We start from the raw sequence: 25,788 nt of genomic DNA, 5'->3' as shown, positions 1-25,788 counted from the left end.
CCCTTTAACATGATTTGCACGTGACGTCACCGCACTATATGCTGGTGGCCACTGAGATTTGTTCTCGCTGAGAAAATCAAATCCGGTGGTGAAAAATACACGTTGAAGAAGGTTCGCGCACAGTGCGAGTCATGTATTCGAGAGACACAAATTATTCTTGCTTGTGCAGCGTCGGGAGGAACGGCGCGAGCGGCTGGCACCACGAAAACGCGCTTTCTGGTAGGAGTGTTCTTGCAAACAAAGTATGTTTCACAACATAGTATATGTTTATAGTATATAGATATAAATTACTCTAGTGTTGCAGCTTCGGGGGTCTTCAAATATCTTTAAAAAAACTGAGTTATTTATTGAAACATCACAACAAACCAAATAACCATATGGTATATATAACTGTACATAACCTATCTGCCCCGATATGCACTCTTTGTTCTCAAAACAAGACACCGGGATGTTCGAAGCGGCGTTCCTCGTAACTAAACAGTTTGAAGACCTCTGATCCAATATAAAGGTAAAAATAACTCATCGACTTACGAGAAAAAATGGGATGCGGTGCGGAGAACAAGATAGGCATTTGGCATCTGTTTGCGTGTCTGAAAATTGTAAAAGAGCAGACAGGGGGATTAATTCAGCAAAATGTAGAGCACGGGAACGTTGTGCGAACACGCGGTATAACCAAAACGTAAGTTATAAAAAAATGATAAAAAGAAGAAGCTTACTATCGTCCCTTGAGCGGTACATCTTCGGAGATGTCTTGCCTCCGTAAAGATCGCAATGAAGCACGCACCCCTGAAAGGCCAAACAGGACAGAGGTTCAAGCCGAGGAGAGAGGTCGGCCACATAAAGGCTCGTTCAAACTCTTGTGTTTGACTACAACCGACTGACACAAGATCAGTTTTAATGCGAAAGCATTAACTGCCTCATGGAGCGAAGCCGGTGAAGTCGACTAGAACGGCAACTAAATTCCCAATGACTAGGCGTTGTCTGTAGCAGCTAAACGAGCAATAAATTCCCATTGGCTACAACGCGTCATATCAGATGCTTCGTCACAGTAGCCGGCGGGGCCGCTGAAGGTCGAAGCGGACGCGTCTTAGAAATAAAACACAAAGAAAAGCACAGCAGCGCAGATTCATCGTCACGGAAGCCGTGGAGTCGGCGGGGTTCGCCGGGCCTGCGCGGTGGAGGAGCGTGCTGTCACCGCCGGAGCGCATGTCCTCCCATAGCAACGGCGTCACCGTTGCTAAGGGGCCAGACGAACTGCTGGCGGCGCAGCGGGAGGGAGGGGGACGCCGGGGGGCCGTGTGCGAAAGGAAGACGTGGCGCGCTGCTTGTAGGAACACGCTGCGTGTAGAACTGCTTTCGCATTCCTACACGTAAGCAGTCTGTAACGACTTACGACCGGCTTGCAGCCGGTCCTAAGAGGGTATACCTGTTGAGTGCGAGCGTAAACAGGAGCTTCTTCGGCAGCATCCTCGTCCTCGGCGTTGGAGTGAACTCCATATTATTACGTACAAGGCTGAAGATGCTCGAACGCAGTAGATGATGTAGAAGTGATTTTTGTTTCTTTACGGAGTGTGCGTATATGGTGAAGGCTTTGAATATTTCATGTACATAATCAATCAAAACAACCCCCCCCCCCCCTCTCAGACACACACACACACACTTCTCGTTCCCCAAGAAAATGTCTATAGCGGTTTGGAAGTTCTCTTTGTGATTTTCTAATTATATTCCCACCAAAGCGAACGTAATTAGTTACATATCAGTGTTGAGAAAGTTCCCTACACCATGCGGAAGCGGATTCTAAATTGCCGCAGAACGTAGTCGGCGGAAATTACGTTGCGGGGAATGTATATGACACCTGGACTAAGACTAATTGATCGCGCGCTGATTAATAAAAACATGTTTTTGACGCCTAACTGAAAGGAGTAAGTAAATTTGATCCCAATATAAAGCCCAAAAGAAAGGTGAGCAAGTGGAGCCGAAAACACCGCGTCGTCAATGATAAAAAAAAAAAGAGAGAAAAACTTCGCAGTCGTTAATATTATTGTTTCTTGGAGTGCTTCCTCCATGATCAAAAGAGATCGTCCGCTATTTTCCGTCATCGCTCCTCTGTTTTATTTTTGCCGTAGCTCCAGAAGGAACAAAACTTGAAAGTATAAAACAGCGAGGACGAGGACGGGAACAGGATATCTTTCATTTAGCAACAACATAGAATGGCACAAAGATAAAACCGCCCCCCAAAGGTTTCAACGTTCTCAAAAAGGAAAAGAAGATAATTGTTATAAAGGAAAGGTAATTTACTGTAAATATAAACGTTTAAAAAGCGCCGGCGTCACGACGAGGTATCGCTAATCTAGTTATCTCCGATTACTTAGAATTCGACCTGTCATTGTCAAAGATAATGAAGGTGCAGAAATATTGTTGTTTACAGTCCCAAAGGGAAATGTACTATAAATATAAAAGTTTAAAAAGCTCTAGCGTCCCGACAAAGAGTCAGTAATCTATTCATCTCTGGTGTTAGGAATTCGACCTTTTTCTTTGTCAGTGATAATGAGGGTGCAGAAACGCTGTTTACAGTTCCCATGGCAAATGATTCAATGATTTCTTTCGTAAACCTGTTGCTGTGCATAACCAACACGCTCGTTTTCAATTGTAACCTCCAAAAGAAGCCCATCCGCGTAATATCTGAGTGATAACCCCGGCCCTTTCGAAACTGAGTCGCGGATCGTTTACTCTCGATGTCACGTCTGTGGATGAGTTCATTTTTGAAGTCTACATAATATAATGCACTTTATGCCTCGGATGTTCTCCGACGTGGACTACATCCCCATAAGCATTTCCAGAAAACAAAAACAAAAAACAAAAAAACTGTCCTTCTTTGTCCAATACGTTAACAATATATATATATATATATATATATATATATATATATATATATATATATATATATATATATATATATATATATATCGATGATGTCAGAACGCCGAGCTCTTATTGGCTAATTGAAAATAAAAAAAAATAAAAAAGATAATGGGTAGTCCTCAAGGTATCTATCATTGAGGTCTACCCACCATCCTTTCAATCAAAGCCAGTCAGAGCTCGGCGTCGTTCTGATGGCACCGCAACTCCTCCGCAAGAAACAGACGACTTGCCCTTCGCAAAATTCTGAAACTGCAACTCACAAAACTGCCCCATATTACTTCGTGGAGTTTGCATTTGTGTTTAATATACCACCATAGAAAGCAATAACGCCAAGGAATATGGCGAGGAGGGTGGACTTACGAGGTCCGTAGCCACAAGCACTCGATTCGCATGGGCGGGCGAACACTCGAAGTCGTACGTACTTAAACCATCGATAAAGTCACTGTCGCTCCTGGAAAGAAAGAAAAGAAACAAACAAATAAGAAGACGTGATTGTTTCTGATTTACGCGCCTGTTATTCAATATTTCTAAAGGCGACGGACAGAACGGCCACGCGCAGAAATGAAATAAGAACGACACTCGAAGTAACAATATACACATCTGCGGAACAAACAAGCAATCAAACGAACAACAAAAATTGCGGCTGTATAAAGGTTAAGATATGACCCGGCTGAAACATCGTAAAAATGCCGGCGTGTTTACTTCTCCGCCGAGGCCGTGACGGGTGAACGAGTTCTCAATTTATGAACCTCAACGAGTCACTTATGGTCATGGTCTCAGCAAATAATCATGAAGACCGTATCGCAGTGTCCGTGACCTTTAATACAAAAAAGAAGCGAAGAATATCCCCCGTTCCTTGCTGCGTCCCTCAGTTGAACAGCGGTGGCAGTCAAGACGCTGCTGCACACATACTACACACAATCCTACTGCACACTAAACATGACGTCATGTGACGTCCCAGTGTAACGGGCTGTTATGATCAAAGTTACTAGGTTACCTCAGTTGTGGAACTCCCGCGGAAGGGGTTACACGCCTCACTAACATCAGGCCGCCTCCCGTCGTTTGAAGCGCCATATAGATTTTCATTTCATAATTGTGTGTTCCATAGAGTACGGTGGAACGCCATCTGGACGCTATGCTCCATAACGTACGTATTCCATAGAATACACTGCAGTTCCCGTAGCAGCCGTTCGGCGCGTCGAGCGACGGGAGGCGAGCCGTGGTGAGAGAGAGAGAGAGGGGGGGGGGTGTTACTGCTCGTGCAAGCAGGGTCTATGAGCAGTTCCGTAACTTGCACCGAGCAGCACCCCCTTATTCACTACGACTCGCCTCTCGTCGTTCGACGCGCCGGATGGCAGCTATGGTAACTGCAGTGTATTCTATGGAATAGGCACGTTTTTAGAAGCACACCGTCGAGATGGCGTTCCACCGTATTCTATAGGACACACTTTTGCAGCGGAAATCAAGATGGCGCTTCCAACGGTGGGAGGCGGACTGAAATGAGTGGGAACACCCCTCCGCGGGAGTTCCACAACTGACCTAATCTAGTAACGTTGGTGGCGCATTAGTGTTACGTGGCGTGGTGTCACGGTATCACCGGTTGTCACAGTATCAGTAACGTCACAATGTCATGTGACGTCATGGTGCCACGTGACGTGGCGTCATAGTATCCCCTGACGTCACACTGTCAAATTCAGCAGAGAAATTTCCCAGCTAGAAGTGAGGAAACGCACCTTCCGGGAAAAGCCGAATAACCTCGCCGATAACGGCTGCCTCCGGTAAAGAAAAACTTACGAGGGTAGGCAGTCTCGGACCCGGACGGTGGCAGCGCGAAGCAGTCCGATCTTGGCGAGCGGAGCGAGTCCCAAGTCCGTTTGGGACCCCTGACGCTCGCTCCTGGTTTCGACCACGGCCCAGATGTTGAGGACGCCTTCTTCGTCCAGGCTGAGGACGCTGAAGGAGCCCCCTGAGAGTGAGACCGAGAGTTCCACTGAGACCCATGGCAGAGACCTGAGCATGAGCAAGCGCTCTGCTTCCCATTGGTGCAATTCGATATGTCTCACAAGAAGGTCTTAACCTCTTCCTTCCCCCCCCCCCCCCTTTCCAAACTTATCACAACTCAATGTACCTCTTCTTTTCGTATCTGGCATCGAGCAAGCAGATGGCATGCATTGGTAGGCAAAATATTACTTTTAGAAAATGGCGAATACCCCGCAGACGTAAATTAAAACGAACGTCAGACACACATGGACAATTTTGAGATTTAAGCAGAAGGCTGCGAAGTCAGCGATGGTAGCCTGCGTAATAATTTATCTTACTTATTGGGTACCTTTCGATAACCGATACTTGTCCGTGGACCCGCCTGCTCCCAACCTATAAAAAAATATATAAAGAATGAAATGGAGCAGGACATCTCACACCGAACTGCATTTCGAAATATTTCCGCGATATTCGCGCAAACTTACGTTTCGCTATGAACTACGTTGTGGAGGGCAACGACAGGACTCTGGTGGTAGTTGCTTTTTAAAATAGAGGCTGAAATAGGCATAAGATAAAACAGCATAAAGTATTGCCGAGGAGATCGAACTATAAGGGGCGCTCTGACCCCTTTGCTGTCCCCACACCTCGGTGTTTACCCAGCACAAGCCTATGGACATGCCCACAGGCCTTGTGGGCATTTCAACGTCATTTTCTTCAATACAGGGCGGGGTATAGAGTAATGTAAAAATACTAATAATGAACGAAGTAACGTTTATTATTAGGGCCGGATCTCTCACGAAAGCAGTCGTCGAGAATACGAGCTTGACCACTTTTGGCTTGACTTGACCCACTTCGGCTTTTGTGCTGGGCATATTCACCGTGCATGCTGCATTGCTCATAGAGGCCGGAGTGGTAACAAAAAAGCCCTCCCCCCCCTCCTCCACCCCCCCCCCCCCCCCTCCCCCGGGGGCGACCGGAGAACGCGAACTCCACCAGAACGCTGACGCGGCGTCCGGTTACGCCAGCCGACCGCTGAGTCATTGTTATTTGTTGTCCCCATTCGTGTAGTTCTAAAGTTAGCCGCCTGGGGCGCCACGGTCTAATCTCGGGGGGGGGGGGGGGGGGGGGGGGGTATCGGTGGCTGAGTCGGCTACAGCGTTTCAGCTCGGAGATAGCTTGCGCTGCAAAACCTCCTGGTTTCGATCCCCATCCCCTGCCCGTTTCGATCTGGAAGAGTTTTGTGCCGGCACCCGCGTTCGTGTAATCACTACTGGGTGGTGCACGTTGAAGACCCCAGGTTAGCGGCTGTACTGCATTGGCTAAATTTCTCATGTACAGCTAAGAGACAAGTCACGTGTCAAGGTACTAGCATCAAGGTTGTCTAAACATAGAAGCAACACAATTTTAGAGTTTACCTGTAGAGTACGCCGGCAGCTTCAACTTGTATTCTCTGTCAGGGTCAGGACTCGCGACGAACCTCTTCGACACAGAAAACTTGTCTCTTAGGTCCCATAATTCGAGAGAGCCGTCAGCCTAGGACAAAAGAAATAAAAAAAAAAAAAAAAAAAAAGAAAACGTAACAGGAAATTTAAGATGACAACTTGGAGGTTGGCTTCCTTCCGGAAAAGACGTTTACCCACCGACCCAGAGACAACGGTCGTGACGTCGAAAGCCGACCACTGACAGCACGTAGGCAGCGTGTGAGAGGCCAGGAGTCTGCAAGACAGGATATGCAAGTACTGCGCTATCGTACGGCAAGAGCTGTGGCGTCGTCTTCGCGCCGAGCAGAAGGCAAAGTGGGGATGTGACCACAAACTGCAAGAACAATCGATCCCCGAGAGGAATCATGATTCCTCTCGGAGATTATGTGACGCTGGGAGTACGGAACGGCCACCGACCAGATGCTAAGGCAGCTGCTTCCACGACAGGCTTGTCGTACTTGTAAATCAAGGGTGTGACAAAAGGGACCCGAAATTATGACGCACTCAGAAGGTTGACTGATGTCGCTGAGATTCCAAACACAGAGGATCCCTTGGCCAGGAAGGTCGTTCATATTTCCTTCTCCATGCCTTGCCTGCAATTGGCGGAAAGAACACATTCTGTGGCTATACACTGCGCAGGTGGTACAGTCTGCACCGATACAAAAATCCATTCGACGACGCAGTTTCAGGTGGCTGGACGGGATTCGTTTAGGGCGAGGAAACAAATGAGTTTGTGTTCTAGTCTTTTTCTGAAAATAAAGGTGCTTTTGCCCAACAAGTACGTTTGCACTACCGCATAAACCGCCTCGGCGAATGGGTCTTAATTGGGGAGGCTGTACTTGGTATTTGTGTTTAAAATACAAACCTGCATTTTTTTTAGAAGAGAATTTGAAAATGGCCATACCTCATCTGAGAACTTATGTCCGGTAATGATGTAGTTTGAGCTTGTCGGAGAAAAGCACACGATGGTGGGGGAACAGCCTGATGAAAATGAGAACAAAATTGCGGCTTCACTTTAATTATTTCTGAGAAATCATATGTAAAATACGTTTTTATGTCTAAGATTTTGTGCAATCGTTTATGTACAGAGACTTTCACCGCGATTTCCGACGAGAACACAAGTGGTTGTCGGTGGTGAGCAAACCAAGTCAATGAAGTTTGCAAAGTTTTGTGGCCCTTGTCTCCCCCGGCAAATTTATTGGATGTAGCTGGTCACGTGACCGCAATAATCATGTGCCCTAGTGGCCGCGTGTGACGCTCCTTTTTAACGTAAGTTAAAAGTGTCTAGCCCTCCCATATAACGTAATATTTGTCCTTTAAATATCAATTTTATTGCTCTTATTTATTATATTTATTTATAGCGGTCACCATTTCCATATATATTTACACGTAGGGAAATGGTAACTGCTTAATCAACGATCCCAATCAACCGCCGTAAGTGAGAATAAAAATATTACGCTAAAGGCCAACCTGCCAAATATTTTTCAACCAGGGTGAAACTCCTTTTCGCCACCTTTCCCGTTTTGATTCCCTTTGTTGCTGCATCTTGAAGCTGGAAGGACCGGGATAAGCTCCCGGCTTATCCGGCCCCAAGTTGCAGCAGCAAAAGGGGTCCCCGCAATGTCAAGATAGCAGTGGGAGAGAGGGAAACGGGAAGGGTGGCAAAAAATGTTCACGCTGGTTGAAAACAATATTGCGCAGGTCGGCCTTTAAGAACGAGTAAGGTCACAGTAAAAGAAAAAAAAAAGAGTGTGTATGAGGCTCGCGTACCTTTTAAGAATGGAAGCGGGTTCAGAGTCTGGAAGCCTGTACTGAAGTCCTTCATATCCGGGTTCTGTTGGAGGTGCTTTTGACTTGTGAAGGAGAGCTCCTCTTCCAGTACGCGTAGCATCAGCTGTGGAAACACACGAGCTATACAGTCAATGGGCACTTTCGTTAACACGCGAATGAATTTAAAACACACGTTGACAAATGTTGCACATACCAGGTTAGCGGACCTGATATCTGATGTGATATCAGAACTGCTATTTGATCAACCTACCTGAGGCATCACACCTAACCTTATATCAAATATCAGGCCTGTTATTTGATCAACCGACCTGATATCTGATCTAAGATGCCAGACCTGTTATTTGATCGATGGACCTGTGGTCAGGCCTGATATCTGATCAGCCGACCTGACGTCAACGGACTTACCGTCGAAGAATTCTGCATGAACTCGAAAAGGTCCATGGCGTCAGCACTGATACTTGCAGACGGTATTTGGCCCGTAGCTGAGTCGGTTACTTCACCTGCCATCATGAGCACGGGTGTTTTAATCGTTCGTTTAGCGTCTTATCAGTACTAATACGCGTGACACTGGAGGCATTAAACATCACGTATGACGCAACCAGCCAATGCTCACTCACCTCCAAAACCGCGGTAATCATGCGCAGGGTGTTGAGTCCACTTTTCCACTACATCTATGACGTCCGTCTGACATTCTTCTTCGTTTATGTTGTCCGTCTGAGTCATTGCCTGCCGTTATAAAACAAGGCGCCCCTTTAATCGGTGCATGCTTCTCTTAAACGGGGAGGACGTTCGTTACCGTCCTTCGAATGCTCACAACATTCTTGAAAACCGTCCGGGTCACTATTGTGGTAATATTTTAATAGGGTCTAGTTAATCTCACAATGGGTGACCCTTATACAAAGCTGCGTAGCTAAACATACTTTGCATGTAGCTGGAACCACACGTTCGCGTCAGATTGGGATTTGATCGGCTGCAGTATGCACACAACTCTAATCATCAAGAACGTCGTGACTTCTTCAGACAGGAGAAGGACGCACATTTAAACCAGTAAGGCTTACAACTTTTGCATTCTGCACCCATCGTAAAAAATAGACCAAATAAATGCTTTTTAAGATTTATTTTTTTCCTGTGTATGTATTACGAGACATAGTAAATATTAAATGATATTTTCAAATGCGCAGAAACCAGATTCGCGCGAGGCAAAGCATCTGCGCCTGCGTAGTGCCGACAGCAACGCCACCACAGTGGCGCAACACGCTGCTTACATATGAGTCAGCGTTTGCCCACGCGCAGTGCGAGTGCGCAGAAAGCAGATTCGCGTGAAGTGTGAGGCGTCTGCAAATGCGCCGTGCCGCTAACAGTGCCACTATTGGCCTCGAGATCGACCTAGAGGTGGCGCTACCGTCGCGCTATCATCATCATCAAAGCGGGGATAGGAGAACGGCCGCCCCATAGGCTCTCCACGTTCGCGCGCGAGACGGCGTAGATTCTTGCGTTTATTTTGTCGCATACTATTGGTGGGAAAACAATTCTAGCGGAAAAGGGTGCGGTACTGTTCGGTGCTTCAGTGAAGATCGAATCGTGTTGCCAGCGTGCGGCCTAAATTTAAATATTCACTTCTGTAGGTGCGTCGTCCGCTCTAGGCAGACGTTGAAAAGCATGGATCACCACGAGTGACGCCTGTCTCCGGCTGATCTGGAATATTTATGTTAAATATTTGCTTCTTTTAAAATGGATGTATAGGTTCACCAGCGTGGGAATTCAACAAAACAATAAATTACAACCCAGAGAACATAATACTGGTACTGTGGGCTGTAAAATCGCAGCTTCTATGCATTCTTTTAACCTCTAGCTTTTGCAGAATTATAATCTTTAGTATGAAGATAAGTTAGCGCTGTATTGGAAATTATCGTGCTATTGAGTTTCTCTGCTGCCAATGTTTCCCTTCACAGTGCCATAGTGTGATTAAGGTTTTTGGAGTCTGAACAATTTTACCGCGTTGCGATGAGGAGAAAGTGTCTCTTCTAGTTACGATCTGCAAACTGCACGGTTGGCAGGACAACTGAAACAAGTGAAACAAACTGTTCTAATATATCTGCCGTGACTGTAGGAGTGTAACAAAGCAACGCAGCAATGTTCCTGTTATTAAATGCTTTTCTCGGTAGTGTGGGTTCACCCGCTTCAACTTTCTTGGTGAGGGACGCGGATGTCAAGAAGCTAATACTACAAATTTCTGGCTAAATAATCTTGTATTCAAACGCAGTAGACTCTGCAACCCCAACAAACTACGCGCACCACGACATAGACCGCATCCGCCGCAGTGATACTCTTTTACTGATGAGGGCTCGACCTTCACGAGGCTTTGCGATCACCCTCTGCACTCACCTAGCGTATATCGGGACTGGGCAGTTCATCGATTAACTTTCAGATTATTCGAGTAATGCTTTAATTGTTTTTTTTTTTTTTTGTGCTGGTTAATTGGAGTTTTGTGCTGGAGAAACTCAACAAGGGAGCAAAAAATGCTGGCTTTAATATTTTTAAAGTCTTTATTTCTTTTATGACACAGGCTTGTACGGTAAACCACTTCGGCGTACTTTTCATTTCAACGAAGCTGATTATACTGTTTAAAAAATAACTTAAAAGCTACTTCACTTTAAAAGGCTTCCCGCGTTCATAACGTGAGTTGTACCAACTCACGTTATTCGTCTGTAGGACTCAGAACGTGAAGTTTAGAATGGGAAGGCAATATGCCATTTATGACATAGTAAAACTAGAAAAAAAAGTGTAGTTTTAACGTCTTTTATGCGATAGGACCGGCGAAAAATCAACTAACGGATTTATTGATTGATAAGTCTGTTAAAGGTTAGCGATCAGTCGGATTAATTTTCTAATCGAACCACAGATCCACTCAACATTGATTGCTTTATGAAAGCAACGGTTTGTGCGAGATAACGGGCATGTTCCAAAATTTACTCGATCCTAATCCTGGGTAAGGGTTTTATACTTTGGCGTCCTAAAACCTACCCGCGTCCAGCGTTTTTCAATCTGTGTTGTCACGTGACACGACCCGCCGGGGTAACTCGGATTCATTTGGGTAAGATTGGAACACAGCCAACAAAAATACGTGGGACCAGCGATTGTATACAAACCAACACACTAAGATTATGTAAGCTTCCGACTTAATAATAATCGCTTTGCTGAATTTCTACGCATCTGAAACGATACAACACAACCTTTAGTAAGAAGAAACGGCAACAAAAACATAAAACACCTAATAGGAATGTCAAGCTCAGCCTGAAACGGGCTTGCGTCGTCGAGATCCGTGCCTCTGAGCGTGCGCCCGTAGCAGACGACGCACGGCGGTATCCCCTCTTTCGCATGTTTCCCATTTCGGCCGCACGGTGGCGACACGGTTCGATCTCGAGGCGGTGGCGTCAGGATCGCGTCTTGGTGTATATGCAGTCTGTCGTTTTCTCAACCGTCAGCTGGTAAGACAATAAGACACATAAAAAAACAAAAAGTAAAAACAAGTAAGCGAGATACGTACTTGTTTAGTGTTTGCTCGTCCAAACGCGACAATGTACGCATCGTAGCTTGCTGGAGGAATGTCCAACACCTGGAAAGTCATCGCATCCAGGGATACCATCTCGAGAACGTCCTTCGCTCGTTGTCTGCGAAAAGAAATAAATGCAAGCCTCGATTTCACCAATCGTGCAGCTCAGATGCCACAGATCGGTATTTGTTGTTACCAAACACGTATCGTGAAAACAACTTTTATTTTTTCAACAAAATATGATTTATAAATTAAGATTGTATTTAATAACGCCATAAGAATTGCGGGGGTTTTGAAGGGCATTTTAAGAATGGGTGAGTGATAGTCCTACACCCTAAAAAATCTGTTGTGGGACAATTCCTGCAAAGGGCTTGGGGTAAACAATTACCGTGATCTAAGAAAGGAGTTGATGACCTCTCCATTTCCAGTGGAGCGCTCTACCCACTGAGCTAACCAGGAGTTCGACGTCAGTAGAGCAACGTTTTTTGTCAGCTGCCACCAGTCTTACACCAACAAGGGTGAAAGGCCTGCGTTTTGAGGTTGTGATGATAATGCAATTAATGCAAAGGTGCAAGCGAGCTGGACAAGGATGACTACAATAACCCTGGAAGGGGAATTTCTTTTTCGGTCGCGCGCCAGTTACCTAGCTATCTTTGGAGATTTGTATTTGTCCTTTGTCTCCATTGTTCCCTTTCTCCATTGTTTATTATCGTCAAGGAAGAAGCTTCTGATTTTTAGACGTCCTGGATTTCTTTTTAGCGTGAAACACGAGTGAACGTTCGTCAAAGAGTTTTCGAGGCATCTTACTGTACTTTGCTCAGCACTTTCTTGCTTTCTTCTTTCTTTTTTGCGGAAGCGAAGTTGAAGAGGTTGTAGGCCGAAAACGAAGTGGTCACCTCGACCGGTTCTTTCCGCTCGTCCAGCGCGGGTTCCGACTTCCAGTGAGAAAGGTCTTGCCTCTGCAAGTTCGGGAACGCTCCCTGAGTCACACAATCGACCTTCGAACGACGCAAGGGCGTCGCCATGTTCTCGAAGAAAAGTGCCCCCAGAGTGCTTACTCTAGGCATTCATTCAAATTTCTATCGAATGGTTTTATGAGTTCAATTTATTCCTTATTAACAGTATGGTATAAAAAAAGGCGTCCCCTGGTTGTGTTCTGCCATAAATGAGCTGCAGAAATAACCGAAGCGCTGCACACTTTGCAGGACCTGCTGTGTTTGAACTGACCAGACTTGCGTCCCACTATGACATCACGTAATACAATGACCTAACGCGGCAGTAAGACATCAGGCCAGGTTGTGCAATCGCCCTACCTCATGACGTCACCTGACACCCTGGCGTTACATCATGGTGTCACAGAGAAACGTTTGCTGCTTAATTTAGAGTGAAAATTGTTACATCACGTGACACCAATTCCCAGTTCAATTTAGAAAAGAACACACTTGGTATCGCCGTAAAAAAAAAATAAAAAAAAAAGCGAAGCGTGAAGAGAAAAAGAAGGAAATGGGGGCGTGAGAATAGACCTACATTGAAACGTTTCCTTTACCTCAGCTCGGTATGTGCACGTTGTACCCTTGCACTCCTAAGCATGTGACCGTCACTTTGGTAAGATTACTAAGAGTGAATAATTCGAGGGCATATTTCATGTTTGGAGCACGTGGTTTTCTACTTTTCGTGTGTAGCGAAAGCACCGTAAATCTGAGAACTTTCGCAACTTACAGCGAAAGGGCTGACGTATCTGGTTACGACGACCTCCACGCCCTCTCCAATAAGCCGACCGAGTGTCATGACTTACTGACATGTCAGTAAGTCGTGACACTTACCTGTGCATCTTCGTCAGACTTGTGTGAGCAGCTTATGTCTTCCGCAACATTCTCAGTGAGGCCAGTGGTCCGGTCCGAGTTGTCGCTAGATTCTTGACCTTCCTCATTCGACTCGTCATCGTCTTGCTCGAAGTCAGACTCGTAATCCTGAATAAGAGCATGAATACAGGTCACGAACGAGCAAAGTGTGAACAGCTCGAGCAAAGGCTTGCTCTTACCTCGAAGTCATCATCGTAGTTGTAGCTCTCGTCAGCTTCCGATGGTATTCGTTTTCTCTCTTGAATGATCGATCCAGTATCCTATACAGACGCCGGCATCATCCAAAAATGAAAGCAGACACATAAAAGCCAGGATACTCGATCGCAAGAAAACTGAACGTCGCACATAGGTGTACTTATTTGACGAAAGTGTTGTGAACTTACATGCGCATCTTTTGTTACGGTTGTATCTCTGAAGTGACAAAGTAAATGGCACGGTGATCAGACTAGCACTATGCATTCCTACAAAACCTGCGGGATACTATGAGCTTACCTCTCGACTGCTTGAACGGAATAACTTTCGGAATTGTTTAGTTTTGAGTTGCTAAGCTTATAGTCCGGCTGTTCCTGCAAACACAGAAATAGGACGCAAAAAAAAAAAAAAAGCACCACGTCACGAGGAGGGCATTAGGATTCGTGCTTGCTGCATTTCAGCTTAGCGTGAGCTAACAGGTTCGCCTTCTTCCCGGCAATAGCACAGTCGGCGACAGCCTAGGAGACCCAGGACGTCACTTGTTATACTCGAGACTCGCCAAGCCCGTAGTTTCTTAGGTTGTCGGTGACCATATATAGCGACAGTTTTGCGAGTAAAATGGCGAGACGCCGATTTTGCACCGTAGAAGATTCCCCGGTGGACGACCGTCACGTCGGTAACCGGACAAAAGCTCACCCGGCAAAGGCTCAGCGGACAAAAGCTGGCCCGTTTCTTCCCAGACCCGGACAAAAGCTCACCTCATTTATTTTTGCTACACGGGCGAAACACGGGTTGGGATAAAGTGCGAACGCGATGAACATTGCACCATTTTTTTTAGGAGAACTGGTACCCCATCCCATGCAAAGGTGTCGAGAGATAAGTCATAACAGGCAGAGAAGCAAAGATTTGGGACACAAAATTTAGGTCACCCAAATTTAGTGGAGCTGATAAGATCAAGATTGCTTGACTCAAGATATGTCGGAGCACCCTTGTGCCACACCCAAGAAACTTTGTGAACAAAATTTTTTGAACCCGAAGAGTGACCGCAGACTTCGGTTTTTTATTGTGCTTATGTCACGCTAAACGCGCACATAAATGTTAGGCACAATGTCTTGGAAGTGAATGGTAAGGAAAATTAAATTCTTTCCGTCATGGTGCGTCGTAAATGTATTTGAAATCAAGGATTATTTATATCAGGGTGATGTGAAAGGGAAACTGAAGCAAAACTGTAATATACAAACCATTGGGTTGCGAATTTTTAAAAATATTTTGATGGAACGGGAGTTGAGCCTCTTGGACAAGTACAAGACAGATGACCAATGTAGAGAGCTGTGCGGGAGTTTGGATAGGCTGCCGCTCCCTCCACCACAACTTGCGCCCGAAGGACTAACCTACATCAGGGAAAAGTCTATCGGTGACATCGGCGACCTGCTGGACTACTCTGATTGCACGTATATATATATATGTCAACGGCCTCTTCGGTTATGCTTCTGGTCCTTCTGTGGTGGCACCCAGAGCGAATTCTTTCCTTGGCCTGACTGTGCCGGAGTTTCCCCCGGAGTGGTAGAGTATGTACGACGCCACTTTTCAAGATAAAGACCGGACCAACAAAACCTGCGAAGGATGAAATACTGGGTTCCAGAAGCTTGTCGGCCACGCCCATCCAAGCGTCTGGAGGTCAATTGAATGCCGACAGAAAAATCAATCACTTGTTGCCACGGCATTGACACAAGCCCGGAGAGGTGAACCCCGAGAGAAGCGGGTGTGAAAAACCACCCTGCGCCTGCAGAATTGTCTGAAAAATATTTTCGAGGGTTTTTAGGTATTCCTAGATCTACCAAAACTACTGGAGCTAGTACGAAGATGCATTTGCTTCTAACCAATCGATAAATAATCGTGTTTCTACTCTAATCAACAAACCTTGCATGCGCCCGTCAGAATTAATTTATCGTTGCATTTTAGTGTCGCACGCATGAACCTAAGTTGTCCGCACTCGTGCTAAGACCAACATGAAATATTTATCCTGGGGAACTCTTGTCCGGGTCTGTGAAAAAATGGGGGAGCTTTTGTCCTGTGAGCTTTTGTCCGGGATTCGTCACGTCAGCTTTGTTTATACAAGTGAAGCCACAAATAAAACTGGAAAAGAATAAACTTGTGCCAACTAGTTAATCAGGCGCTTTTACCCGAGCTAGGTGAGAAATGAAATAGGTTTCCCGTTTAAGCTGTCCGTAACAATAGTCGGCGAGCTTTTTTCATTTTAATTTGTGGGTGGGGGTGGAGATTAGTTTGAAGCCCATGTTAAAGTATAGCATAACATCATGAGTATATAACATTCAACAAATGGCTCAAATTTATATAAAATAATTATGGAGCGAAAATAAATGAATAAGGTTTACCGTCTGTCTCTGTGATTAGTTTCCGATTTGCTCGACCGAATAATTACATTTTTTTGGGGGGAAATCCTGCTGCAGCACGATTGCACCATTACAGACAATATGTATATATATATATATATATATATATATATATATATATATATATATATATATATATATATATATATATATATATATATATATGTATATATATATATCGACCAACGTTACCAATTAATTCGAAGCCAACTGCGGAAAAGCCGTAAATCCCTCAGGTGATATACCGGGACACAATTAACGAATTTTCGCACTGATTAAGGAGCGTTGTCGAAAAACGTATAGCGACCTAAACTTACTCGTGAGGTCTCTGGTTTAGCTTCTGCTCTTCTCGCAGATGGCGGCCTCCTTGTAATAGTCGCCGTGGCTGTAATACAAATAAATCTATACATAAATAACAATGCCTCCATTGATTCGCAGGGTAGAGTCGTCGACTTCTAAGGGCCCATTGCTAAATTGCCCAAGTGCCAAGGAGAATGCTGCGACTACATGTAGTTGCAGGCACTGCAAGTGCTGATTTGCTGGTTGAATACGGGCAATATTTCTCCCGGCAGTTAGCTGCAAAAGGGATTTTGAGGTCACGTGATCAGCTCCGTGGGTAGGAAGTACCTGGAGCACCAGCCAGTTGAGCTCAGCAGACGTAAGGCGTTCCTGTTCTTCCGCAGGAATGAATTTACGCCGTTTCCAAAGGACTCAAGTGCGATTCGTTTCACATAGTCAAAAGAAATGCGAACGACGGAGCGACGACCGAATGCTACCTAGGGCGCCACGTAGATGCGGATGTGGGCAGTGTTTAAACAAAGAAACCATCTTTGTTTTATTCATAGCGAAGATTTTTATCTGTGGGATTAACCGCCAACAGCGCTGCATTTACGCCGTGCTCTTGAGTGGTCGGCTTCGAGAATGATGCCGCTCCTTCATGGGGATTCGTGGCATTGCGGCGACTTATGGTGCAGCCGCAGGAGCTGAGTATTTTTTTTTTTTTTTTGACAAATTACGCTTGGTTATTTAATTGAAGCCGTTCCGATTCCGCTTAGAAGGAGTTGTTCTCTGATATTTTATTGGCACTGTGGCTTATGTGCTATCAATGAAATCATCATGCTGCAATAAAAGACGACATTCGTTCACCGAAACAGAAAGCACAAAGTGACATCTCCTTGCACAAGAGGTGGCAATGATAAATTTCGCATGCTCTCATTTCCACACTATTACTGACGACGCTACGAATATGAAGAGCTGCAATCTAAGGGCGCGCGCGCCTTCCATCAAAACGGCGAGTGTCGCGCCACGTGTAGCCAAGAGTGGAGATTATGCCACGGCGGGGAAACGCCGATAATAATCTCGCCGGAGAGGTGCCAATAAGTTCTGCTCGAAGGTTCTGCATGCTCAGGAGGGCACGGGCTCCGCCATTCGTATTGCTTTCGACCATGACTGTATATTTCCAAACTTTGGAAAGGACTGAGAAGGACACAGACTACGACGATTTTTTCATGGTCACTGATTTGCCTCAAAATTGGCTCAACACACTGATATACACGGCTGTACCAAGTACTGTGTGGAAAAAAAGAAACATTTGGCGAAGTTACTGTATTTCTTAATTTCATTTTCATCGTGTTTCTCGAACCGGGAGCCCCTACTGGCAACATTGAAGTGTGACGACAGAAATGGTACAAGATGAGCACTAAGCCACGTTCCCAACTGATTACAAGACGTTTGATAGTGGGAAAAGGATGCTTGGTAGCTGGTTCACTGAGAAGCACGTCAAAAGCACTCAACGTACTCTGTTTAAAACTAAAGTCACTGGATCTGGGAAAGTAGCGCCATTGCCTTCCCACCTGCTAGCCGGACACAAACAAATACCAACATAGAGAAAAACCTCTCAAGGTGATTGGCTCATCGCTGTCAGTTGCTACGGTGATCGCTATTTTGGAGCTTCAAAGGGTCGTCAAAACCAGTCGCACCAAGATCGCTATGGAGCGACATCGTACTGAAAGCGTTTCTCGGCTAAAATGAACGTTTTGGCCACTGTGCATGAAATAAACTTATCGCTCATGCTTACTCCCCCAGATCTCTTACGATTATGTTGCTCTTCTTGTGTGTGTCAAGACAGTAGAATTATTTTTCAATACCTCCAAGCACCGACGCCGCGCGATGCGCATGCGCAGCAGTTGCGCGCCAGTCCGGTAGAGCGCTCTGATAGTGCCCGCTGCCACGCGCTCCGGCGTTCCCGCTAACTGTGATCAAGATAGCACCTTCCACAACGTAAGTACATTTTGTATTGCCAAATTCGTTTTTCTCTGGGAGACCAAGTAGAAATTATCACGAGCATGGTGCGATGAGTCGATGACGTCAAGTGCAAGCCATGTATGCCTCGATGCTCATTTTAGACCATAACAACGGATGCTACTGAGAGTCAATGCGTGCTAATGATCTTTCATGAACACCTCATGTCTGAGTGTTGCAAAGCGAACTGACAAATGGAAAACGCCATGCCAAAAATGAACATTTATAATAATGAAAAAAAAGAAGTACTCACACGTGCGTGGTTTCTCGCTGTCATCTTGCTCAGTGGAAGCTTCCGTCTTTCGCTCAGCCTTAGGTGGCTTACCAGCGGACACTTCGTGGCGACTTTGCTTCTTGAAGTCCTTCTGGTGCGCGTCAAGCCTCGCCCTTCCGCCCGTTTTGGAAGACGGCTCCTTGGACGATGTCGTCGAGGACGCCGGCACTGCTTTCTTCTCGGTATTACGCTCTTTCTTTTCGGAAGAAAGGTGGCGACTCGTAGTTGAGTTGTCAACCCTGGAGCCGGTCGATGGCTTTTTGGACGTTCCAGCGGGGCCGGTTGCAGTAGATTTCTGAAGAACCGCCAGCGACATGGAGAGGGGAGCCTCCTTCGCCTTGGGAGCCCTATTCGCGGGGCCATCGGTCGTCTTATGCCGTTCTTGCCGATTCGTTTCTCGGTGCCTCGAAACGTCACGGGTTCGTTTGGGGTCCGGTGGCTGCGAGGGACTCCTGGTGGACGACGGCGCCGCCTTGTTAGAATCCTGCTGAGTCATGCTGGCCTTCTTCTTGTCGACGCTTGGACTTCGGCCTTTCGTGGCGACGGTCTGCACGGCTTTTCGAGGTGCAGGGACGGGCGCCTTAGTGCTCCCCGACGTCTTAGACGCGACCTTGCTCTTTTGGGACATCCTGGCGCGGAGGGGTTGCAGGTCACCCCACGATGACACGGCCTGCGCCACGAACACGGGCACATCGTTGACCGATCGACGCTGCACACGCAACGCTGACCCCAGCGTATAAGAGATGGACCTTGCTCCGTTTCACATTAAGTCCGATTACAGACAACGCTACGATCCGAGAGAGTGAATTAAGCTGCACCAAAAGTGCATATTCATGGCGCTCGTCGTCGACGGAATTAATGTGGAACGGGTCTTAGTCTGGCACCCTCAATATTTTTACAGTTCACAGCCCTGCCTGGCTTGGGTACCTTAGTGTTTTCGCATTGGACTATATGCACTTACTGATTAAAAAAAAACAAAAAAACTTTCGGTCTGTGTACACAAGGCTTTTCGCTCCAATAAAATTTACAAGCATCTATTGCAGTTTCCTGCTATTATTGCGGCGAATGGCGTGCTGCGGGCCACATCGGTCGTTGGATACTGTCGTGACACAGTGCATATGCTATGATTAATAAAAATAAAAATCTGGTATTACCTATATTCTTTATGTTGTAGCGAACTCTTGATAAAGAGAAGGCGAAAATCGCCAAGTTGATCGTTCATATTCAGCTTATATTCAATAAAATATGGCCTCCGCGCAGGGGTCAATTCTCGGCCCATTCTTATTTTTAACCTAGATAAATGCCATTATAAGGATACCTCAAACACCATCTGTTTTATACACCGATGACAAAGACATAACTTGTTTTTTGGACCAAGCTTAGAAGTGTTTGAGCACGAAATAAATACATGGTTTCAAAATCTATTGTTGTGGCTCGGAGTAAACAAACTGTAATTAAATAAGAAAAAAGTATATTTTATTTCGACAGCGGAATAAGTCTATTATACAGAAAATCTAAATTCAAACTTAAAACGAAATCATCGAACGTGTTATATCATACAAGTTCCTTTAAATCGGTCCTTCCAGGTTAAGAGTAAAGGCGAACCTGCCTTTACTCTTGACATGGAAGGACCGATTTAAAGGAACTTGTATGATATAACATATTTACATATTTGCGTGGGCCGCGTTGCGCTGCGTTGCGTTGTGCAGCACATCGCCTCGGTTCGTTCGTAAGTGTCGCCATAGCGACAGTCCGACGCAAGCAGTCTTAACGATGTGCAAGTGGTTGCAATCGCACTTGAACGCAACCGTGTGAACGAGAACGGATATTTCACGATCTAGTGGGCTTACCTGCAGACTTAATAATAATTAAAAAGAAGACGGTTATATTGTGCATCATTAGCTCATTCACGCCTTCCCTACTGTTTTCAAAAAAATTGGGTTTGTGTGTGTGTTTATACAGCCTAGAACTTGCTCTGCCTCACAGGGGCGACGAGTCTCCCAGCTGTAGATGAGAAATTTAGCCAGTGCGGTACAGCCGCTAGCCTGGGGTTTTTAAAGTGCATCACGCAGTAGTGATACACGACCGCACGCCAGTACGATGCTCATCCAGATCGAAACGGGCAGGGGTGGGGCTCGAACCCAGGATCCCTGGGTTCTGCAGCGCGAGCTTTCGCTCCACGTGCTCCGAGCTGGTGTGCGCTAGACCACTCGGCCACCGATCCCCCCTCCCCCCCCCTCCCCCCCCCCCCCCCCCCCCTACTGTTTTCAGGCATGGAGTTTTGTGTTTAGTCGAAACTGCATCGCACGGAAGTCGCTCGGTTCCCCTCTTCAGATAACACCGGGTGCTAATTAGTCAATATGTTAAGAAATTAGTCCGAGTACTTTATAATCACATGAACAATAGGACCCAGGCTGGGCCCGCAGGCCTTTTGGTATGGGCACCCTGCCTTCTGCGGCCCTTGCAGGCCTGGATCTCCTAAAATATATGCAAATAAAGTATTATTCTTATTATTATCAAATTAGAACCGACAGTTTTTTTTATTTATTTTTCTAGGAGTAACTTGGGAAATAATATACATACAATTTTCGGCAAACAAGCTACACAAAGGAAAAAGAAAAAGAAAATGCACGATATAGCTACGACTTAGAGAATTTAGATTTTAAAGCACCCCATCTTCTGAATAGCCAGCCTGATCTCATGACCATTATCGAGGAAACATGTGTGCGCAAGCTCTAGAAAAAAAAATTATCCTAAAAAAGCGTATTTTTTATTTTAAAAGATTTTTTTTTTGTGCGCTGGTGTTTTTTTGGCAGCTTTCTTTTCACAGATTTGCAAAAAAAATTATTAAGGCGAAAGCCTTACTTGTTTCATTACGCGAAAGGCCGTCGGCGTTGTGCCCGAAAGGTGGTCATAAAACTACATCAAACAAGCGCCTCAGAAAAAAAAAAAAAATAATAAAACAAAGAAAAGCACGCAACGCAGATGCTTCGTCACGGAAACCGTCGTGAAGCCAGCGAGGTTCGCCGCGCCTGCGCAGTGAGGGAGCGTGATGTCACCGCGGTAGCGCCGTGTGAAAAAGAAAAAAAGACGTGGCGCGCTGCTTGTAAGAATGCGGTGCGTGTACGAATGCTTTGGCATTCCTACACGTAAGCAGTCTTAAATGTCTTCTTCGAGTTCAATTTTTTTCCTATTTGCTGCATGTGTCAATGGCTAACCTGCAAGGTGATAGTGCCATTTTTTTTCTTTTCTTTCTTTTTTTTGCGAATTTGTTGTTTGGCGTTACTTTCTGTGCCGTGTTTATGCAGGTTTAAAGAGGTAGATGAATATTGTTCTGTAGCTTCTTGGAGGACCGTCTGGGTTTCATCTCCTTGATTTCGCCCTTTTTATGCAGCGTTTATTTTATTGTTGATGTGAAATTTTTATGTTTGGTTTGTGCCAGTCGCGTAAGTTTCGTTTCTCTGTTGATTTTTTTTGTTTGTCTAGCTTGTTGAATGGTGATAACTGGGAGGTGGACTGCCGCCTCGTCAGGCATGCCTATGCCATTTGTGACGGCTCCCAGACAACTGTAGTACACGTCGGTTGTCTAAATAACAACTTTGATTTGATTTAATTAACAGCTGCTTCATCGGTGTCACTCATTCAACAAATTAATATTAAATTATTTAATACGAAAGTTTTTACTAAACTTATGGACTATACGAAAGTGTACCGTTACAAATTAGAACGTGTTGTCGACATTAACTTTCAAATAATCTTAATCTGCATATTTTGACACGCTAATTATAGATATATTAATTAGGTACATGACGCTGAATGTGATAAAAAAGACTGATCAGCATAACTTCAAGCTAGTGACCTAAATATCTGGAGGCCAGAAAGCTAGAAACCTTATATCACCACTCTAGCCAGGGCAGCAGGCGTAGGGATCTTTATTTATGGGCTCTAAAACATTCGCCACAGGCTTCCAGGATCTATAAGCAACGTGTCATTGCTGACCTAGCCTCATTGACAAAATAATTAATAACTTTATGCAGCCGGAAGTTTGTCTAATTTTGTCAATCATTACAATTACTTTTTGGTTTTTGTATAGGAGTTTGAATGTTTAAAGTTTAGTATTTACCTGTTGATGTTTTTGTTTCTTGTTGTTTTCTCGATTTCACACAATCTATTGTAAAACCCTACGTTTTTGAGTAACGTTGGTTTTTGAGAAGAAAAAACAAGAACAGAGAAGTGACGGCGAATCAATGTCTTGGGATCCTAATAGACACGTGTAAGCAGCCATTCCAGCCATTGGATAGATGAATGAACGGATGCTAATGGCTGCAACCTTTATAACGAGCGGTAGCTTGCGCCACCTAGCCTAAATGATTTCATCTTAGCTCGACGCAGCCCTCCGTCTGTGGTGTTTTATGGAACTGTGTGATAGTTCATTAATGCCAATCTATCATTTTAGACAGTGGTTCGGTTGTTCCCAGCAATGACGCTCAAGGAAGCAGGGCCTTATAGTTTGCCAGATAATGGCCGCACATGTTTGTGTGTCGTTTTTGCGAAGTCGGAGGTGGCTATACAGTCACTTTTAAGATGTTGAGGGTGCGGCTCAACGTATTCACGTTCTTGGATTTGTGATATGCTCTTTGACGTTTTTACCGGCGAATGCGGCAGTCTAATTGGCTGCGGTTATATAACAAGATGCTCTGGACGGTTGCCACGTCCTGAGTCATCAGGCAAGACTCGCGCGAAATGCAACAACCAGGTGAGATCGGTGTATTTCGAACCTCGGTGGGGCGCACAAAAATAAATACATAAATAAAAAGGCGTTTCTGCGTGCACCGTGGAGGTGCGTGCTATTCTGTTAGTTATAAATTCGTGTAAAGCCCTCGGTAGCAAGCTACGTTTGGCCAGCAAATTTAAAACGCATCATTACGCACATAAGGGCGCCCGTAAGAAGGAAAGAGCTTATTTTTGAAACGACAGTGTAATTGCGAATGCAGGGTAAAGTGGTTCATGGCGCGGTGGTTCGAGGTTGGGGAGATCATAGCACATTTGAAGCGAGAACCCAAGCTAAATTAGTAAGGACTGCCAGCTCAATCGACAGAAAACTGGATGGCAAGAAACTCGAAGAAATGTGTAACGCCCGGGTGGGTTTCAGCACACTCGATTACTCGAGCTCAGCTGGAGGAGTGCCGGAGAGGGCAAGTGACATTGGTCGCAGGACGCGCGATTGTGAACCACGCAGAACTCGATTGTGAATAGAAACGGTGAAAAAACGGCGACTGAAGGACACTCACTTGATCTGCGCACATGTCGTCGCCGATCGAAAGACGCCAGCCCTAAGATCGAGCGAGTTTCAGCGGCTGCTCCGGCCGAACGAGTCAATTTTGGCAAAGCCATGTTGTGGCTGCCGCTGGTTGCCGGGGCGACGTGGCGGCAGCGAAACAGGTGAGATCGGCCGCTGCTCCCCAGCCCTCCTTTGTTCGCAGGAGCGAGGAATTAAAACAAAAACAAATGAGCAGTTATACTTTTTAATCCCAGAAATCTTAATCAATAAAAAATAACGTGCTTATTCGATCACTAATTCAGATATTACGAAGCGTAAAATTTGAATTTGCCGCGATTTTAGCCTAGAACTAAGAGAGGCAGCAACTCGAAGCACGGAGAGCGTTTGCAATTGAATGGCGGACGACTCCTGGCCAGAATGGTCGCATTTTGTCGAGCCAAAGCACACCTGATCTTTGTACCTGCTTTTGCAGGCACACCTCACCTCTGCACTTGGGTAAACATTTTAATGAATTCCTCACCACGGCTAGCCTCCTCACTGACTGGAGGCATGCTGACGTAATTCCTATTCTTAAGTTCGGATCTTCTGACAAACTTAGCAACGATAAGCATATTTCTTTAGCAAGTGTGTGCTGCAAACTACTGGAGCATATAAGTTTAACAAATGTGTGCAATTTTTAGATTCCAACAATGTTTTGTTTTGTAATCAGCATAAATTTCGTAAAAAACGGTCTTGTACAACGAGTTCGTTACTGATATTCATAATAACCTTAATACACTTACACAAACAGACAGTCTTTATTGGTTCTTCAAAAGCTTTTCATCGGGTACTCCACTGCAGACTTATCGCAAAACTAAATCACTTAAAAATTAATTGAGTACTCATTAATTGGATAAACAAGTCTCTTAGCACAACAACTTAGTATGTCAAACTTGGTGAGGCAACTTCTTATTCTTTACAAGTTATTTCGGAAGTACCCTAGGGAACCGTACTGGGCCCATTCCTTTTCCCTGTTTAATATTATTGGTTGCCAATTTAGAGGTAGTGTTCGCTTGTTTGCCGGCGATGTTCTTATTTATTGCGCTATTACCAGTGAAGCCGATTACAAAGTATGGCAACACGACCTATGTTTCATTGAGAAGTGGTGTGCTGAGTTGCTAATATGCATTAATCATCTTTAATTGAAATCTGCCTTGTTTTCTAAATCCCGTAATGCAATCACTTATTCCTATCAGCTTGCTCTCTATCCACTAGAAAATTGTGAACATATATGCTTCAAGCGCAAATAAATCCTTAGGATTCTTAGGACGCCATCTTTATCAAACTTCACCAAAAGTCAAACAGCTGTCATACCGCTATATCGTTAGATCCAAACTGGAATGTCCCTCTACCATCCGGAACCCTCATCAGACTCAGACGACGTGTTAGAACCAATTCAAAACCGCGTGACTCGCTTCATTTTTTCACGACTATTCAACCTCAAGCATTTCAATACTAAAAAAACTCAATCTTATTACCCCCCTCCTAAGGACAGACGCGCTGTAGACAATATTTGTTTTTTATAACATGTTTTACAAATTATTGGATTGACCGCGAATTCTTCTCACCAGCTAATGATATCGTCGTGACCATTGCCATAAGCTCGAATTGCTTTTTGCCAAAATACATTTAAAAATCACCCCTCAATTTGTGTGTAAGTGATTGGAATGTATTACCGGAATCATTTGTAACAATAAT

General features: G+C 45.1%; 1 protein-coding gene across 1 annotated transcript; it reads right to left on the bottom strand.

The window, feature by feature from the left end:
- Positions 1 to 519: 519 nt before the first annotated feature.
- Positions 520 to 24,076, bottom strand: LOC8041786 (cytoplasmic dynein 2 intermediate chain 1). Its single transcript, XM_029990723.4, has 22 exons — positions 24,062 to 24,076; positions 18,750 to 19,479; positions 16,513 to 16,580; positions 14,082 to 14,155; positions 13,973 to 14,000; positions 13,769 to 13,849; positions 13,551 to 13,697; positions 12,535 to 12,686; positions 11,722 to 11,845; positions 8,792 to 8,900; positions 8,580 to 8,674; positions 8,154 to 8,277; positions 7,288 to 7,364; positions 6,888 to 6,976; positions 6,543 to 6,618; positions 6,318 to 6,435; positions 5,388 to 5,457; positions 5,252 to 5,295; positions 4,717 to 4,888; positions 3,283 to 3,373; positions 717 to 786; positions 520 to 590 (listed from the first exon to the last, which is right to left on the bottom strand). The coding sequence occupies exons 1-22, from the start codon at positions 24,074 to 24,076 to the stop codon at positions 520 to 522; spliced, it is 2,625 nt and encodes an 874-aa protein (XP_029846583.4).
- Between the last annotated feature and the right edge of the window lie 1,712 nt (positions 24,077 to 25,788).

This window comes from Ixodes scapularis, unplaced genomic scaffold, assembly GCF_016920785.2.
Source record: "Ixodes scapularis isolate PalLabHiFi unplaced genomic scaffold, ASM1692078v2 PGA_scaffold0__279_contigs__length_252992795, whole genome shotgun sequence".
NCBI lineage: Eukaryota > Metazoa > Arthropoda > Arachnida > Ixodida > Ixodidae > Ixodes > Ixodes scapularis.
Note: the sequence above shows the minus strand (reverse complement) of the source record. Positions and strands in the feature narration are given on the sequence as shown.

What these genes read in the sequence shown, in the direction of transcription:
- LOC8041786 (XM_029990723.4), bottom strand. An exon ending in TGATTACCGCGGTTTTGGAG is followed by an intron (nt 8,675 to 8,791) that starts GTGAGTGAGCAT and finishes TCATGATGGCAG; the next exon opens with GTGAAGTAACCGACTCAGCT. An exon ending in CCCGCTTCCATTCTTAAAAG is followed by an intron (nt 7,365 to 8,153) that starts GTACGCGAGCCT and finishes CATTTTCATCAG; the next exon opens with GCTGTTCCCCCACCATCGTG.